Below are 17,760 nucleotides of genomic sequence, written 5' to 3'. Positions count from 1 at the left end.
CTTCGGACGTCACTGGTCACGTGATTATCACAAAACCAATCAAGCTCCGATACAAAGCTTCATTCCAAATTGGTTAATTTCTTCGATACATGCCTCGAAGCAGGAGGTTCACGGGTAACATCACTAGCTAATACCATAGGTGTAATTTATGAGGGGGGGGGGGGGCTTACAACCTAATGCTGAGCAAACAAATATTTAAGATGTGCATAATTCCACAAAAAAACATCCCGAAACAGGTGTAATGTTTTGAATCTGCAGAAAGTTTTGAACAATAAAGCAGATTCATTAATTACTAATAAATAAATCAATAAAGACATTTGCATGCAGAAAAGAAAAAATCACCAGAATGCAGGAAATGAAGCGTTTGATGCTCACAATTTCTTGGAGGGACGACCCAGACACCCCGATATCCGCTAGACAGGTGGAGATCTTAACCCCATCCCCCCAACGTTGAACCCAAAGTTACACCCTTGGCTAATACACTGACTATGAATATGTAGCTCATATAACCCCACTTCAAAAAAAGCCAAAACTATCCCTTTAAGGATTTGTTGCTCTGACGACAGTTCCAGATATAAATTAAGAATTAAGCTTTGAAGAACCAAAAAAATCCAGACTCATGTGAACATTCTTATCCGGATAACTTGGTTATACAGATAGGAAGAACAGGGCCCCTGGTCTGTATAATTCACAAGAGATTTTAACTGATCTCTTCCTTTTATTTTTTTGTTTTTTTTAAAAGATTATTTTTAGGCCTTTTTTTTCGATAGGACAGCATAGACATGAAAGGGGAGAGAGAGGAGGAATGACAATTCTTCAGAAATTGCATTCTCTGTATATGGGCGCACGCTCTACCAGGTGAGCTACCCAGGTGCCCGATCTCCCCCTTTGTTTGGGCCTGTGTCTGTGCCTTGCTCTACCTTTCTAAATATTTAAAGCCTAACTAGCTTTCAGTGTCTGGTTGCAGTCCGTAGAGAAACAGCAGTCAGGAGCAACAATGGCCCAGCTTGTGTCTTCCCTGGGTCTGTTCTGCCAGGTCAATGCGTTTGCCTGCCTGCTTCTCTGCTACCTGCTCTTCATTCTGCTGGGTGCCGTGGTGTTCACGGCGGTGGAGAGGCCGCTGGAGAAGCAGCTGCGAGCCGAGATGGAGGATGTGCATGGCTCCTTCCTGCAGGAGAACCCCTGCGTGCAGCCGGGCAGGCTGAGCCAGCTGCTGGAGAAAGCTCTCGCTGCTCACCAGAATGATGTAGCCGTTCTAAAGGTTGAGGCTGAAGACACACGCTACGACTTCACATCATCACTCTACTTTGTCATTGTCACTCTGACCACCATGGGTAAGATGCAGTGGTGGAAGAAGTATTCAGATCCTTAAGTACTAATACAACACTGTAGAAATACTCTGTTACAAATAAAAGTCCTGCATTGAAATTGTTACTTAAGTAAAAGTTTGTAAGTATCATCAGAAAATGCACTTCAAGGGATAAAAGTACTCAATGCAGTTAAATCCTCACATTTTAGAAACTGGAAACGATCCAAACTGTTTTGTTATTTGTCTAATAATTTCAGCTGGACTTGTAGGCCGCTGTAGACTTGTAAGTACTGGAGTTTATGCACTGATCCGATACCACGTAATTTAGCCCCGACGAAAATCTACTTTAAAGTAGTTTATTTATATTCTTTTTCTGTCATGACTTAACTGTCAAACTGGATAATAAAAAAAAGTTCTGTGGCGTTCATTGTTTGCATTTGTTCATGTTTCACAAAAGGTTTAACCTGAGCCAGACCAACAACAAAGATAGAAAGCATCACATCCATTCAAGGATAGTAGTATTCAGCCATAATAAAATATATGCCACACTGGTATCGGATCAGTACTCGGTATCGGCCGATACACAAGTTCAGGTATTGGGAAGCAAAAAATGGTATCGGACCGTCTTTAGTTGACACAAAAAATCATCTGAAGACCTACTTATTCAGGCTGACGTTTGGTTAATGTAGTTCGTTTTTAGCTTTGTCTACCGTCTTCTCTCTATTGTGGTTTGTTTTTAATGGCGTACTGTAAAGCACTTTGAGCTGCGTTTAATGTATGAAAGGTGCTGTACAATAAAAAAAAAGTTATCATTAAAAATATTATTTTTAGCTAGCTAACTTGTAAAATACAAATACGTTGAGAGTTTGAAAAAACGGCACAGCTTCAGAGGAGATAATAGGCCGAATGTGGGTGTTACTCACCACTGTTGCACTAAATGCTTGCTCTTGGGGGAATTACTGGAATGGTTGGGTCTTTGTAAATTATAGAGTGTGGTCTAGACCTACTCTATCTGTAAAGTGTCCTGAGATAACTCTTGTTATGATTTGATACTATAAATAAAATGGAATTGAATTAGTATATCCAAATATGTGACCTACTTGGAGTCTGACTTTGTTTTGGTTGCCGTCCCAGCTTCTCTAATGTGAGTATCTGCTGCTTGTTCTCAGTCCTCTCTGATAGTAAACTGGATATCTTTTTATAATTAACAATTTTATTTATGATTTTTGAACAACATACAAAACATACAACTCGCAACATGAATCACCACCCGCCCAGACAAAAACCAAGAAAAGATGACTGATAACTGCAACATTCCACACCATTTAACAAAATAGTAACAAAATACTCAATAACCCATAAACCAAATAATCATATGTATAAATGACAACACCATAAGCCCATCATACACATCTCTCCCCAGCACAAAGCTTCTTACGAGCCCTCCAGAAAGTTCAGCTACTTTCCCCCATTTTCTAGTGTAGACATCCAATATGGCAAACCGTTTATATGACATTTTTTTTAAACGCCACCACCCTTGCCATCTCACAAGCCCACTCCTGGATTGAAGACTAAACCTAAACTGGATATCTTTAGATTATAGACTGTTGGTTGCTTGTTTCTTTGGGATATGGGGAATTGTGACGGACATTTCTTCACATTTTATAGATGAATTGATCAATTGAGAAAGTTGAGGTTTCATCTTGAAAATTCAAATCCAACATGTGTCATGTATTTGCTATAAACTCCTCCCTGTAGACATCTTCCCTTTCTTCCTCCTCCTCAGGTTCTGACTCTTACACCCCCAAATCAGACGAAGCCAAGCTCTTCTGTATCTTCTACTGCGCCCTGGGGATCCCCCTCACCCTGTTCCTCCTCACCCTCCTGTCCGACCTCCTCCTCCCTGTGGTCACCCACGCTCCTGTCCATCACTTGCACACGTACTGGGGTTGGTCCTACAGCCGGGCCGCCATGCTCAATGCCGCTCTCCTCTCTGTGCTTGTCCTGTCCCTCCTCTTCCTCCTCCCCGCCCTGCTGGTCTGTCTGCTGGAGCCAGACTGGAGCTTCCTGGATGCTCTTTTCTTCTGCTTTGTCATCCTGAGCACCGTCGGCCAGGGAGGAAACTCTCTGGGGAGAACCTGGGGCCCAGCAGCCAAGGAGACGCTCCAACTCCTCACCACATGTATGTTCTTTACCAGTGGTGGAAGAAGTATTCAGATTCTTTACTTGAGTAAAAGTACTAATACCACACTGTAAAAATACTCTGTTACAAGTAAAAGCCCTGCAGTTAAAATGTTATTTTAAGTAAAAGTAGGTAAGTATCATCAGGAAAATTTACTTAAAGTACAAAAGTAAAAGTACTCAATGCAGAAAAATCCTCCCCTTTTAGAAACTGGAAACAAACAGTTGTGTGTTTAATGGTCTAATCATTTCAGCTGGACTTGTAGGCTGTTAAATTGTTGGGTAGTTTAATTTATAATAAAACATCAGATTTTATAAACTACATGTGTTTTGTGTGCAGAAATCTTAATTTGGAAAGTACTTAGTAACTAAAGCTGTCAGATTAATGTAGTGGAATAAAAAGTACAATATTTTCCCTCTGAAATGTACAAGTAGAAAATGGCATGAAAAACGTACTTATACTTAGTTGCATTCCACCGCTGTCCTTTATAAACTATCGCATTATATTATTTAGTAATGATAGTATCATTATAATGAAAGTAATGTGTTAAACTGTGATATACTGTATCAATTCAAGACGTCATTGAGAATTATGGCCAACTCTACAGCTCCCCTCGGCTCTACAGAGCGTTTTAGTCTCTTTTAGCTTGTTTTGGTTTTCCGGCCTGTAAACTCCGCTCTCATCAACGTAGTTTCCAGCAGCAGCAGCAGCAGCAGCAGGCAGCTGTTTTCAGAGAAAAAGCTCAGATTGTACATCTACAGTTAGAGACTAGCTGGTGAACGTAGTGGAACATTTTGCAGCTAAAGACTGCTTTTTTTCTCAGGAGTGGTAGAGACCAAAATAGAGCTGAAAGAGAGAGAATTAGACTTATAATCCTCAGGTGGACACAAACACCGATATGTCTCTCTAATCTCTCTAACAGGCAGTTTGCTAATGCATTAGCCATATCAAGTTAAAGGTTCCATATTGTAAAAAGTGATATTTCCATGTCTTTTTTTATTATAAAGCCGGCTGAGGTGCTATATAAATACTGTGAAAGTATCAAAATGCTTAATCCACAGAGAAATGCACACAGCCTGTATTCAGAAACAGTGCCTTTAAAACAACCGTAAGGACTTCTGTACGGTTGTGATATCACATCTATACTATATATAGGTAGAAAGTGCCGTTACAGTCATTCCCCGGCTGCAATGACTCTGAACGCGCAGAGGCAGAAGACCCGGAAACGCTTACCAATCAGAGCTTTTTCTAGAGGGGGGCTAAAAGAGACAGGTGCTGAAACGGAGCGTTTCGGTCAGAGGTCATACAGGTATATTCAGACAGACTATGAGTTTTTTTGTTTTTTTGGACATTAAAGCATGTAAATGTGTTCTAGTAGAAACCCAAAATACAAGTATGAACCTGGAAATGAGCATGTTATGGGACCTTTAATGAGGCCCAAGACCTTTTGACAAGCCACCAATAAAGCAAATAAGCAAATCATTTTTCCCACATTTTATTTATTCATTTAAGTGTTCACTCACTTTATTCTGTTATTGTTTTTGAACGACATGATTATGTAAATGCTGTTTCTTCTGCACAATCCACACTGCAAAAGGATTTTGCAAATTTAAAAACATAGAGTTGAAATATACCAAGGATTAGTAATTTGATGTGGTTGTACAACATACCCTCCCCCACCGTAATAATGAAATATTTTTAAAAAGCACATTTAAATATCTTGACAGACTTTGTAATATAACCCTAGATATGTATTTCGACAGGCTGGACATTGATTCTAAAATAAAAAAATGAAATAAAATGAATCCTCTTCTCTCTGCAGGTTACCTGCTGGTAGGCCTGGTGGTGATCATTACCCTCAGGGATACTGTCCTGCAGGTTCCCCGGATCTGTGCGGTGATGAGGCTCTTCTCTGGTCCACAGTATGCAGAGCTGGAAGGTGATCTCAGTGAACTGACGCTGAGTGAAGAAAACTGTGAGGATGAGGTTGAGTACTCTCAGTCCATCTGTACCATTTCCTCCACTCCATTAGAGCTGATGAGCCCTCAGTCAGACCGGCCCGCACACACAGCCACAAACACCTGACATTCACACAGGACACCAAATGGTCCAAGCCATTAGCTACTAACTTAAAACTCTTGTTTGAGTCAGAAGTGTTTTCGTTTTTATTAGTGTGGTAAAAGTTTTATATGCAAATCCCTCGGCAATGGTCAACATAGGCAATTTTTGCTCTGCCCAGTTCCCAGTATCTAGGGGAACTCGTCAGGGCTGTCCTCTTTTGCCGCTACTATTTGCCCTCTCCCTCGAACCACTGGCTCAGGAAATCCGACAACATCCGTCAGTGCATCCCATCATATTTTGTAATACAAATCATTGGATATCACTGTAAGCTGATGATATCCTTCTCTATGTGTATCTAGGTTTCTCAGTTCCACATTTGCTTTCCACATTTGATTCATTTAGCTTGTTTTCTGGTTACAAAATTAACTGGACAAAGTCACCACTGATGCACTGACTGCCCTCCCACATACCAATAGTCAAGAGTTTCAGGTATCTCGGCGTTGATATCTTCCCTTCTTTGCCTTCTATTGCAGCACAAAACTTTCAAGGTATATACATGCGTATAGAGAAGGACTTTGAACACTGGTCAAATCTCCCAAATTCACTTCAAGCTCGTATATCAATAGTTAAAATGGATGTACTACCTTGTGTTAACTTTTACTCTTCTATGATTCCTCTTACTCCTCCTATTGGTTACTGGGAAAAACTTCATCCATTAATATCTAAATACATATGGAAAGGAAAGAGGCCTCGTTTAAAACTCCCAACTCTTCAACGAGGCAAGGCACAGACAAGCCAGCATACTATTGAAAAAAGCCAAATTACATTTAGGCCCTATAATTTCATTTCTACTCACAACTTTCTGTACTGTAATGAAACATGTGTGCGCAGATCCTAAATCGCACAATCACTCCCCAATTTTCAACAATTGTTCACTTCTTAAGGGTAATATGCCTTTCTCATTCCCACATTGGAAGAACAGGGGAGTTCATGTTTTAAAAGACCTGTATTGTGACCATGGCTTAAGAGCTTTTAACGATTTACAAGCTGAGTATAATCTTCCGGGATCCTCTTTTTTCTTCTGCAGTTAAGGTCAGCCATGAGGGCATATGGTGTCCCATGGGGATCAGCACTCCCCACACATCCTCTTCATATAATATTAGCCTCATCACTTTAGTATGCTTTCCTGTATGTTTAGTAAATAAATGTTATACCTTTTAGTTGAAAACTGCATATTTCCCATCTTTTGTCATTGCTTATGAGCCAGTGCGTGACAAAGTAGGGGCTTGTCCGGGAGCAAACGTTACAACATTCAATAATTCAATAAATATTTGGCGTTGTGTTTGTGTCCATTTGATGAATGTAAGTCTAATATTCACTGTCCTTTTAGCTCTGTTTTGGTCTTCATCGACTCCTGAGAAAAATATCTGTCTCTTAGCTGCTTTATTCAGATTCCGATTAGTTTATTGTCATTCAAACATGTTGAGACATGAAGGAATGAAATCCATTACCTAGGTCCAGCAGCGTACACAATAAATACAATTTTCAGTGTCAAAGCTAAAATAGACCCTCTAAATAATAGATAAATAACCTAAAACTTATAATAAATAGAACAAATAGTTAAAGGTTCTAGGTAACTAGGTCTACAGTTGAAAATTAGCCGATTGGCTAACACTGGCACATTTACAGAAATGTTGATTAATGTGCATTGTCCTAATAAATAAATCTTAAAAAATTGTCAATTTAAAAAACAGAGCAGCATATTAAAAGAAAAGTACATCAATAGCCTCATGCAGTTGCTGCAGTAAAAAGTGCAGAGGACAGATTTAAGTCAGGGAGTTCATAAGCCTCATAGCCTCTGGGTCTGGGAAGAAGCAACACTTTAGCCTTGTTGTTCTGGCTTTGAGGCTTTACCGCCTTCTGCCTGAGGGGAGGGGGGTGAACAGTTTGTGTGCAGGATGGGTGGGATCCTTCATGATACATGCCGCTTTGCTTCTGCACCTGCTGACATAAATGTCCTCCAAGGAAGGGAGGCTGCTGTTGGTTATTTTTTGAGCAGTTTTAACTATTCGTCGCAGCGCCTTCCTGTCGGCCCCAGGTGGTCTGAGGTCCCCCCACAGTCCTGTCAGATGAACTTGCGTACCCCTTCATTAATTCCCAATTTATGTTAAAAATGTATAACACTATTCATTATTAGGAAAAAATTAAAGCTTTAGTGCATAACTATTTGATATTAATGAATGTCCGTTACATTCAAGCCATTGCCATATGAGTTGCTGCAAAGCTAATTAAGACTATCAGCCTCACACAACTTTCTCTGTGTTTCTCAGTATGACTGTGTTCAGAAGATTGTGGCGTCCGGCGACTTTCACGCACAGAAACTCGAGTGAAGATAATGACCTCTTCTGAAGAGTCCATCATGTTTTTTTAATCCTCCATGTCCTCTGTGGCTACTAGCGACTGTTTGGGGGAGGGGCACGTGCGCGATCATGGAGGGCTTGTATCATGTGGACGTGCTGACAGTGTTGTTGTCATTACTTAGAATTCCTCATGGGGGAGACAGAAACTATGCACTATAGCTTTAACTTTGTTTGAGACCTGTTTCTGTCTCAGGACCAAACTCTCGTCAGATCTTGCAACACAGATAAGCTAACATCAACTAACATTGTGAACACCCTAACAAAACTAATCTCCTTGATGCTAAATATGTCTTTTAGCTGTGTAAATATCTAACATTAGCTAAATTAATTAATAATAAATTATACAAATATAACTTTTCTTCCATCCACACGACATTCACTACACTTTCAAACGAGGCCACACCCCTTTAGGGAACAGGAAGTGTGTACCGTTTCATAGCGTTGACGCTGCTTGAAATGCTTATAGTTTTAGTATAGATAGAGGATCTTTGACTGTGTCACCCGTTAGCTAACTATTTCAACTTTTAACCACTTTAACCATTTCTCCATTAGCCTACTTTGCTAATCTTTGGAGCTGTTTAGTCATTACTTTTAGCTAGTCATTTCTACCATTTATTCAATAATTGTATCTAAGCTTCTCTGCTCTCTTGCTAACTAGTTTTCACACACTCTTACATAACTGCAACACGTAGTGTTCAGCTGTTACAGCTGACTTCTCCTGGGACCCCTGGGTGGAAATCACTGCTGTACAGTACACAGTGGATTAATTGTGTTGGAGGTAAACATGAGCACACTTTTCAAATAAATCTGCTGTTGCAACCACATTACTAAAACAATACCATAATAAAAACATCATGATATTATGTTTCCATCTTTTTGTTTGTCTGTGTGTGTTCTGTAAAGCACTTTGGATCAACTTGTGTTGTGTGCAAAGTGCTATAAATATAGTTGATTTGATATGTCGTTTGCTGAATTGCCTCTATAGCTTCATATCAAAGTGAAACTAATTACTAATTACTATGACTCATAAGCCTAAGCCTAAGTGTGGCTTGTATAGATAAGAAGGGTGTGGAATATCCCAGCCCACACTGTTTGTACAACCTCCTCAAACAACTTTCTAAGCTTTTCATTTTACTCAGTTATTTCAGTTTGTTTTAGCTTATGTATTGGTACACTCAAATCATATCACTGTTTTGTGTTATTCTGTTCAACCTGCAGGAAGACATGTTTCACTGATCTAGTACCAGAGTCTTAGAGGGTTATTCCACCAATTTAGGATTGTACTTCCATAACGTTAACGGTGATTGGCAAGAAGCTCAGTAAATGCTGGATCCTCTACTTCCAATGAAGCAACTCAATAACATTATACAGTATCAAAGTGGAAAGAAAGTCAGGCACAGTTTGCAAACCGACCCCCAGGTTAGCCAAACATACATATTACAAATTTAAAAATGAAAGAATATGACCCAAACTGTCCATCATAGTTTACAGACCCACCTCCTGGTTGAACTTTTCTGTAACATTTTATTTGCAACGAGGGATTATTAGCAACATTTCAGGTCACACTTCCAATTTGACCTCCAAAAAAAGTGGTTTAAATAATCTGGATAAACTGTTTCCAACCAGTATGATCGTCTGACAGCTCAGGTTACACAATTATAGAGTGTGGTCTAAACCAGTGATCCTCAACTGGTAGGGTCGCGGTCCCGTTGTGGGTGGGACAGCAGGTCAATAAATAAATAAATAATATTGAATGCGCATCTGATCTTGGATTGTCTTTCATTTAGAAAGACGTGCAGCAGTTTAGCACCGTAGCCATCATTTGATTAACGCTCACTGTAAGTTTGTGTTGATCATCGGAGGCAAGATGGCGAAGCGCAAATATGACCCGGAGTATTTAAAATGTGTAGTTTTTGTACATTGAGGATGAAAAGGGACAGAAACCCCAGTGTGTGATATGTAATGAATATCTAGGACATTTATCAGATTCCACAAAGCTGTGTTAAATCTCCCTCTGGAGACACTAAAGGCTTTATACAACTACATATGTAGTACTCTCCAACACCTGGGAATACTTTGATGAAATGAGTTCCCCTTTAAGATCTTAATTGATACATTTAGGTTTGAATATGGACAGAAAATCCCAGCATAATTTTAGCTTTTCAAAAAAACTCTAATGAACATACAACATACAGAAATTCACCTAAAATGATTGCGGTTGATTGACCTCCGTCACTCCACAGATCCTGTGCTTTGGAACAGTACACTTGGAGTGAATGCTCCTTTAATGAACTGAAGGTGCAGACTGCTTTACATGGAGCTGTAACAGAGGCCTGTTGTGTGTTCTCCTACTATGGCTGTGTTCGTGCAAGGCACAGAGGATTGTGGGAGGGAGCCGCCATCAATCTGAGCCTGTGCCAACCACTGGCAGCTTTCGCCTGTCCCTCACACACACACACACACACACGCATGCACTCACGCACGCACGCACGCACGCACGCACGCACGCACACACACACGCACACACACACACACACACACACACACACACACACACACAAGCAAGCACACACACACACACACACACACACACACACACAAGCAAGCACACATGCACGCACGCACGCTCACAAGCTCTCACTTTTACTCATGTATGAGGTCATCAATGTTGTTCAGTCATCTCCTTGTCATGTCAAGTGTACACATTCAGGTTACAGGGTGGATATACTTGATATCCATCTTGTGAAAAAACATAGTTATATCAACCTCATTGTTCAGTGAAAGAATAGAGAATCCAATAGATCAACTTTTTAATATTCATTTTGACTATCAATATTGAGCGCTTGGGGGTTGTTTTTACAATCACACTGACATTTAATCAGTCAAGTCCCAGTCCATATGCAATTCTTTTTACAGAAACATACATACAACATCAATATCGACGTCAGCCTAAAAAAATCAAATTAGTTGGACTCATCACAAAGGTCCTATTAAGTACAGAGCACACAGCAGACTACGCATGGCAGCTTTATCATATGCCCAGACCTCCAAAATCCAACCGATACTCCTATGCTAGAGTAACACTACCTGTTACCAAGGTTTCTGTACGTTAGTTAGTTTGTGGCAATTTGATACACAACTTATAGGAAACGGTACAATGTGAGCACGATATAAACCAAAATAATTAAGGTATTAAAACTAGATTTTAACACAGGAAGCTGCTACAAGACAGGGCAACAAGGTTATCTTATAACCACCTCAGTTTTTATGTATTATAGTAGTACAAATTACCTAACAAATCTGCAGTTAAATTACCAACAACCACATGCAGGTACCCTGGGACTATTGGGGCCCCGGTTTGTGGGCCCAGCCCAAATAAAGACTTGACCTGGCCTGTAATTGACTATTCAGGTCATCCCAAAAAATGTTGCATGGAGTTGAGGTAAGGGCTCTGTGCAGGCCAGTCACGGTGTTCTTCCCCACCAAACTGGGAAAACCTTTTCTTGATGGAGCCGAAACAAAGAAACTGTTGAAACAATGTTGGAAAAACACTATTGTCTAAAACATCATTGGACCCTGTATGGGGACAGGGGTGACAGAGAGGCTATCCTTTCAGTATGTGGCCAAGTTTCTCCATTACATTAAAGTGTGGCAAATTAGTGGTAGATTTATTAGCATCCATTTGCTACACAATTCTAACAAACACTGACATTTTGGGAGGAATGCCTAGTCTTACCAACACTTGAACAAGAAAGGTTGAGAATGTCCAAGCCAAGCTTAGACTGGAAGCAGGGGGAGAGGAGTGAAGAGTAAGCTTACCCTTTGGAGCTATTTCTTGACCATCAACCAGAAAGTGTATTTTTATCACTTTTAATGAGGCTAGGCTAACTGCTTCCCCACTCTCCCAGTCTTTATGCTAAGCTAGACTAAACATGTCCCGAACCACCAATTTGTCAGCAAGAGCTCAAATGAAAAATATGGAATATTGGAACTAAAACCAACAAACCAGCTAAGCAGGGGGAAAGTGTTTTGGGACAGCAAATATGCATGTTTATAGTCAGAAAGCAGGAATAGGGGAATATCAGTTGTTTTGTTGGTGTTGTGTATTTAGCTGAGTCACTGTTGAGTGCATTCATTCCTCAAGTCCTCTCCTCCTTGAGTCAGCAGTCTATTACGCTGTGCTGAGGCTCGGCCCTCCGGCTGAGACACAGAGATGACTGATGGTAATGACAGCCTCGTGATGGCTGGTCACCGGACACATGAGCCTCCTCACAGCTGAGTCAAACTCTGTGTCAAATACCACGGACAACTGTTGTCACGGGCAACTGTTGTCTCCAGTACTGCCAAAGCTCAAAGCTTACCAGGTGACATTATAAACACCATGTTGCCTCAAGTGAAGTGGCTAACTGTTAGCCTCCTTCTACTGCTGTTACTACCACTGCTGTAAGGCTAACTTTAAAGCTGCACTAAACAATACTTTTATGAGAACATAGGTCAAATGATCTAATATGAAAAAAATCACTTGTAGTTTATTGTTAAAAAAAAACAATATATGAACGATTAACAATATCTGCGTGTGACAACAACACAAATAAAGGAAATAAAAATACTGTAAAGCTGATCAATATTGTCATATTAACAACAGATCAAATGACTATATTGGTTGTGAAAAGGGTTACATATAGTGACAAATCTACAGATAATTATCACCAACTCTGCAATTCCCCTTCTACATTTTAGTTTCTTTTAGCTTATTATTTTGCTCCAACGTTACTGCTTCGGTTCAACCTGGTTTCAGATGTTTTCAGAGAAAAAGCTTGGACACTACCTGCTCAGCAGCATACAGCAGACAGACACAGTTAGAGCCTTATAGCTGGTGAACATAGTAAGTAAGAGCCAGATAAATTATTTTGTTGAGAAATTGGTGAATACTGGACTTACATCCTTCCAAAAGAAAGCTAAAAAGGTTTCTTACTGGATGTGTAAACAGGCAATAGTTGGCACATCAAATGTACAAGGCCAAACTAATTAATGTAGTACTTGTGGCACAAACCTAGTATTAAAAAAAAAATTTATACTGAGGAAAGAAAACTCCAAATTACACATGGGTTGAATAAGTGTAATTTAAACATGGTCTTAAACTGGACTTAAATTATCAACAAACAAATGTTATTTCATTAATTACTGACCAGCTAAAAACAATTCTAAATTAAACAAACCTTTCATGCCTTTTATTTTCAGTCATTTTGATTATTGAGATAGTTATAGCTAGGAATGAAGAAAAATAATTCAAGTACTGCACCATCCACATCATCATAGCTGTTTACGCAAGATATTGTTAATATTTGGCTTCCTGGTGTTACATTTAATAATTTAATGTTAGAATGTGCAGCTTAAACAATACACCGTTTTTTTTTTACTGACAATGACTAACTCCACTATCTCAACACAACTTGACTTGGTCCTGATTGGGTCCTTTTATTAAAACCATTTCTGAAATCTTTCAAATCGGACTAATTTGAAATGTGTGAGCTGCCTTCAACCATTGTCCTAAAGCCACCTAGCAACACCCTACCAACCACCATTGCAAACATCTAGCAACCATCTGGTACCACTTTAGCAACTGCCTGGAACTCCGTAACAACTGCCTAGCAACCACCAAGAAATGCTATGGAAAAAACTGCCCAGAACACCCTAACAATTACCCCAAATAGCCTTGCAACTAACAAGCAAAACACTTTCAACCACCCAGCCCTTCAATTCAACTTTTGTAAAGTATTTGCAAACATAATGGAGAACGTTATCCTTATCCTGAGCCACAATATATGACAATAAAATCATGAAAACGTGTATAACATTAAGTCCTTTAACACCATATGATGCCATAGTATGTCATGGTGTGTAGAGTCAAAGACCATACATGTGACTCTACCATAGACTGTTGCATTGTGGCTGCCTGCAGGGACAGCACAATGTTCTGTGACCTTATAAATATATTGTGGCGCATGCTCTTGCTGCTTGTTGCCCTCTCTTTGCTTCTGACAGACAGCTCACAGGTGTTTGGCTTAGCCAGGCTATATTTACAAAGGTCATAGATGGAACTGTGAGGCATGATACTGACAGGGATATGATTACTCCACCATTGGTAGATCTCAAGTACATGTTCATCAAAACCAAGAAAAGAAGATTTTTAACTTGAATATCTTATTCTCTCATGTGTTTTAGTAAGCTCACGTAGAAAACCAAAACATAGAGAAGGGAAATCATAGAGAGGTAATAAAACATAAATAAATATCTCATTCAAGTTTTCAGGGACTACGGGCGGAAACTAGCAATTTGCTACAACCTGGCCCAAGACATCTATTAATGTTTTTTTGTGCACTGTCCCTGTTCAAATAAATAAATTACAATTTAAGAGTCCCATAGGCAACCACTATTGTATTAGTTAGTTATGTAATGGATTATAATTTGTGGATAACCCTGACAGTCAACATTTGCTGTATAATGGTCAAAATGTACACTTATTTACATTGCAATGCCTTGGACTCCAAAACAGGATGCACACCAACTGGTGGCTGGCCTGCAGACAGGAAGTGGATTGTTTGGGAATGACTTCACCTCATAGTTGCCACCATGGCCCCCCTCCCCATCCCCATAAACCATGCAAACATGCTTTGTAGTCTATGAAAAGTTGACATTCCGGAAGCACTTTGTCTGTTATGTCTTTTAACCATTAGGTTCCTATATGCAGGGACAACCCCTGTTTAATGTGACACAATCTATTCATTTCCTAGTTAAGAGCTGTCACTGAACCACAGGAACCAGGAAATGCAATTCCCAGAATAGTTTTTCAGATAAACATAACCTCACCACGATGGAGCTTTGGCAAAACACCAACTTTAAAAAACTGCTATTCCCACATGTAGAGACTCCCCTCTGCTCTCTCTTCTTTCTTGCTTTATTTTTACCCACCCAAATGCAGCTGTTTCCCAGCGTGCATGCAGAGTGAACTGCTGGGAGACAGTGAGGATGGAAAGACACTGACAGGGAGGTTCAGTCTCAAAACGGAAACACCAGAAACTAGCCTGGGAGCCGGATAAATCACTTACTAACAGACAGACCACATAGGACTGCAAATATGTGGAGCTTATGTCCTTTGTTGTCTTGTTGGCCACTTGTGGGATCAATAATATGATACAACTAGTAGTTGTTGTTTGTTTCTTCCTCTGGTCTTTTGTCATGTGAGGTACCGCAAGGCTCAATACTTGGCCCGATTGTTTTTGGCTGTATGTGCTACCTTTTGACCAAATTAGAAGAAGAAAAAGAAGAAGGCATACTTTATTAATCCCTCAAGGTTGTTTTTTTTACACACATGTACAAACAGGACCTATACATATGCATGAATGTATGTCAGATGTCAGAGCGAGGAGGCTAATAGGATGGCATCCTGAGCAGTGGGGGTGAACCCTGTTTAAGGGCACCTTGGTAGTGTGGAGGAGGTGAACTGGGCAGGAGGCGAACTGGCACCTCTCCTCTAAAGTAAGTCCTGTATCCCTAAATTTATATTTAAACAATATTACAGCGCCGAGGTTCGTAAGCATCATCATCAATAATACGTGACGTTAAATCAAACCCTTGAGTGTAATATTGCGATTATACAACAACAGTTACCAACAAAATAAAAGTTATCAAACTGTATTCATATTGTGGGGCAATTCACTCTCAAAAAAACTAAATACAACAGAGACGATTTCTAATCCCTCCCTATTTAGTCAGCCAGTCAATTAAGCTAACGTTAGCTTTGTCGAGATTGTGGGATTTCCCAAACTGAATAATTTTTTTATCGACAGACTTGATGACATTTCCCAACAGTCAACTCCAGAGCATTGTAATATATATAAAAACTTAGCACAAAAAGTAAGGAAATTTGTGTTTGGTAGATTATTTCTCTGTGGTAACAATGCTTTTTGGCAATAAATCTTATACCGTTGGAAAGCCTGTTTAGTTCCCTAACAAATAGTGCCCCATTTGTAAGGAACATGCTTTTGTGGGATGAGCAGCAGCGCTGAGTATGTGGGTTGCGCCCATGAAAAATTTGCCAAATCTTCTCTGCCAATGCCAAACAGCTTATTCTGCCATTGACTCGTTTGGTGTTTGGTGGATTGGATGATTGAAGTTTGAAGAAACAAGACATATTGGCAATTGAACAATTTATTCATTTCGCAAACAGGAGCCTCAGTAGCGTGTTGAAGAACCATACACAGCCACAACAACCTGGCGCCTCCTCCTCATGCTGGTCGCCAGCCTGGTCATACACTGCTGTGGGATGGCATCACATTCTTCAACCAGCAGTCCTGACCTCAACCCCATTGAACACTTGAAGGATCAGCTTGGGCGTGGTGCATAGCTGGTGCAATATTCTACTGCTCATCTGGTGGCTTGGTGGTGAAGTGCAGCCATACTGTCATTCACGAGAAAATATGATGTGCAGTTCCCTTTGAAAACACGTTTCTTTTGGCCTATTTGTCTCCTTAATGTAAATAGTACTAATTACATTGACAAATGCATTATTTGTGATTAAATAATGGTTGTTGGCAATGTATTAGCGACCCCCACAGATGTATGATTTTTCTGCTTTCATGGGAGCTCAGACCCCTCCTTATGGGAGCTCAGCTCCCACTGACTCCCACGGAGCTCCAACCCTGGTCTTAATGTATTTTGTTTTAATTCTTTATGTTTGACAATTCCCTAAAATGATTGCCAAACTTTAAGGCATAGTATTTTTATCTGCACTTTCCAACTTCAAAGGTGCCATAGAAATAAAGTTTACTCACCAACAAGCCTGAAAATGTCCCCTAATTTAAACCCTTCAGATTCTTTGAAGAAGGTCATAATTCATCCATGTATTGTTTTCAGACTCCAGACAAGGCGTGTCATGGGGCTTGACATTCATACAGTGTAGTTTTATACTACCACTATAGCTGTGGAAATGAATGATCATTGTATTGTGTGATAATATCAGCATGTATAGCGAAAAAAAGCAGGGGACCCAGACAGCTTCCTCATGCAACTCCAATACAAAAGTCATATTCCTGTGATGCATAATTACTAACACTAATGTAAACATTCCTCCCTGTTATGTATTGAATGTTTGGTCCCAGATAAGAACACATTCAGAGACTGACCCAGTTCTCAAGTTCTCAGGCCCAAAAAGTACTGAATCCGTGCTAATTCTTACTTTAAACTTTGCAAGCTTTACTTACAAAATGGTATCTGACCTGCGTAAACTGGACCCATCACATACATATGGTTTTAAAACCTGTGAATTAACCTCAATTTGCGGTGTTGGTGTTATACATTTTTTGGAAATCACATGAATATACTGTAACTAATTACACTAGGATAACAGAAAGAGGTCTTATTACAGAAGTGTCCTCCTTATGTTGGAGTGTAATAAAAGATTTTAAAGCTGCATTAATTAATATTGTTATATTAACAATCAATCAAATATGTTATTTGAAGTTAAGTGTGCAACTCAAATCAGGCATATTACAGGCAGAAGTCTTATGCCAAGAAGTATACATAATTTACATCAGAGGAAGGCCTCGTTTTGTAATTCTATAAACACACTATACATATACACTTTATATTTGGAAAACACAACAAGGACACTGTGTGAAATCGAAATATGAATGCATGATATGAGATCTTTATCTTTTATCATTCAGAGTGTGAACATGGTGTTTATGTCTGTGTGTGTGTGTGTGTGTGTCGGAGGCTACATTATA

The 17,760-nt window shown here is 39.7% G+C and overlaps 1 protein-coding gene across 1 annotated transcript; it reads left to right on the top strand.

Moving 5' to 3' along the window:
• The first annotated feature begins 899 nt into the window (after positions 1 to 899).
• On the top strand, positions 900 to 5,839 carry kcnk7 (potassium channel, subfamily K, member 7). Its single transcript, XM_031290505.2, has 3 exons — positions 900 to 1,334; positions 3,096 to 3,491; positions 5,314 to 5,839. Exons 1-3 carry the CDS (start codon positions 998 to 1,000, stop codon positions 5,574 to 5,576), a joined length of 996 nt encoding a protein of 331 aa, XP_031146365.1. The 5' UTR covers positions 900 to 997; the 3' UTR covers positions 5,577 to 5,839.
• The last annotated feature ends 11,921 nt before the right edge of the window (positions 5,840 to 17,760 follow it).

The sequence above is a fragment of the Sander lucioperca genome, chromosome 17 (assembly GCF_008315115.2).
Source record: "Sander lucioperca isolate FBNREF2018 chromosome 17, SLUC_FBN_1.2, whole genome shotgun sequence".
Taxonomy (NCBI): Eukaryota; Metazoa; Chordata; class Actinopteri; order Perciformes; family Percidae; genus Sander; species Sander lucioperca.
This window is presented reverse-complemented; position numbering and strand designations above follow the sequence as displayed.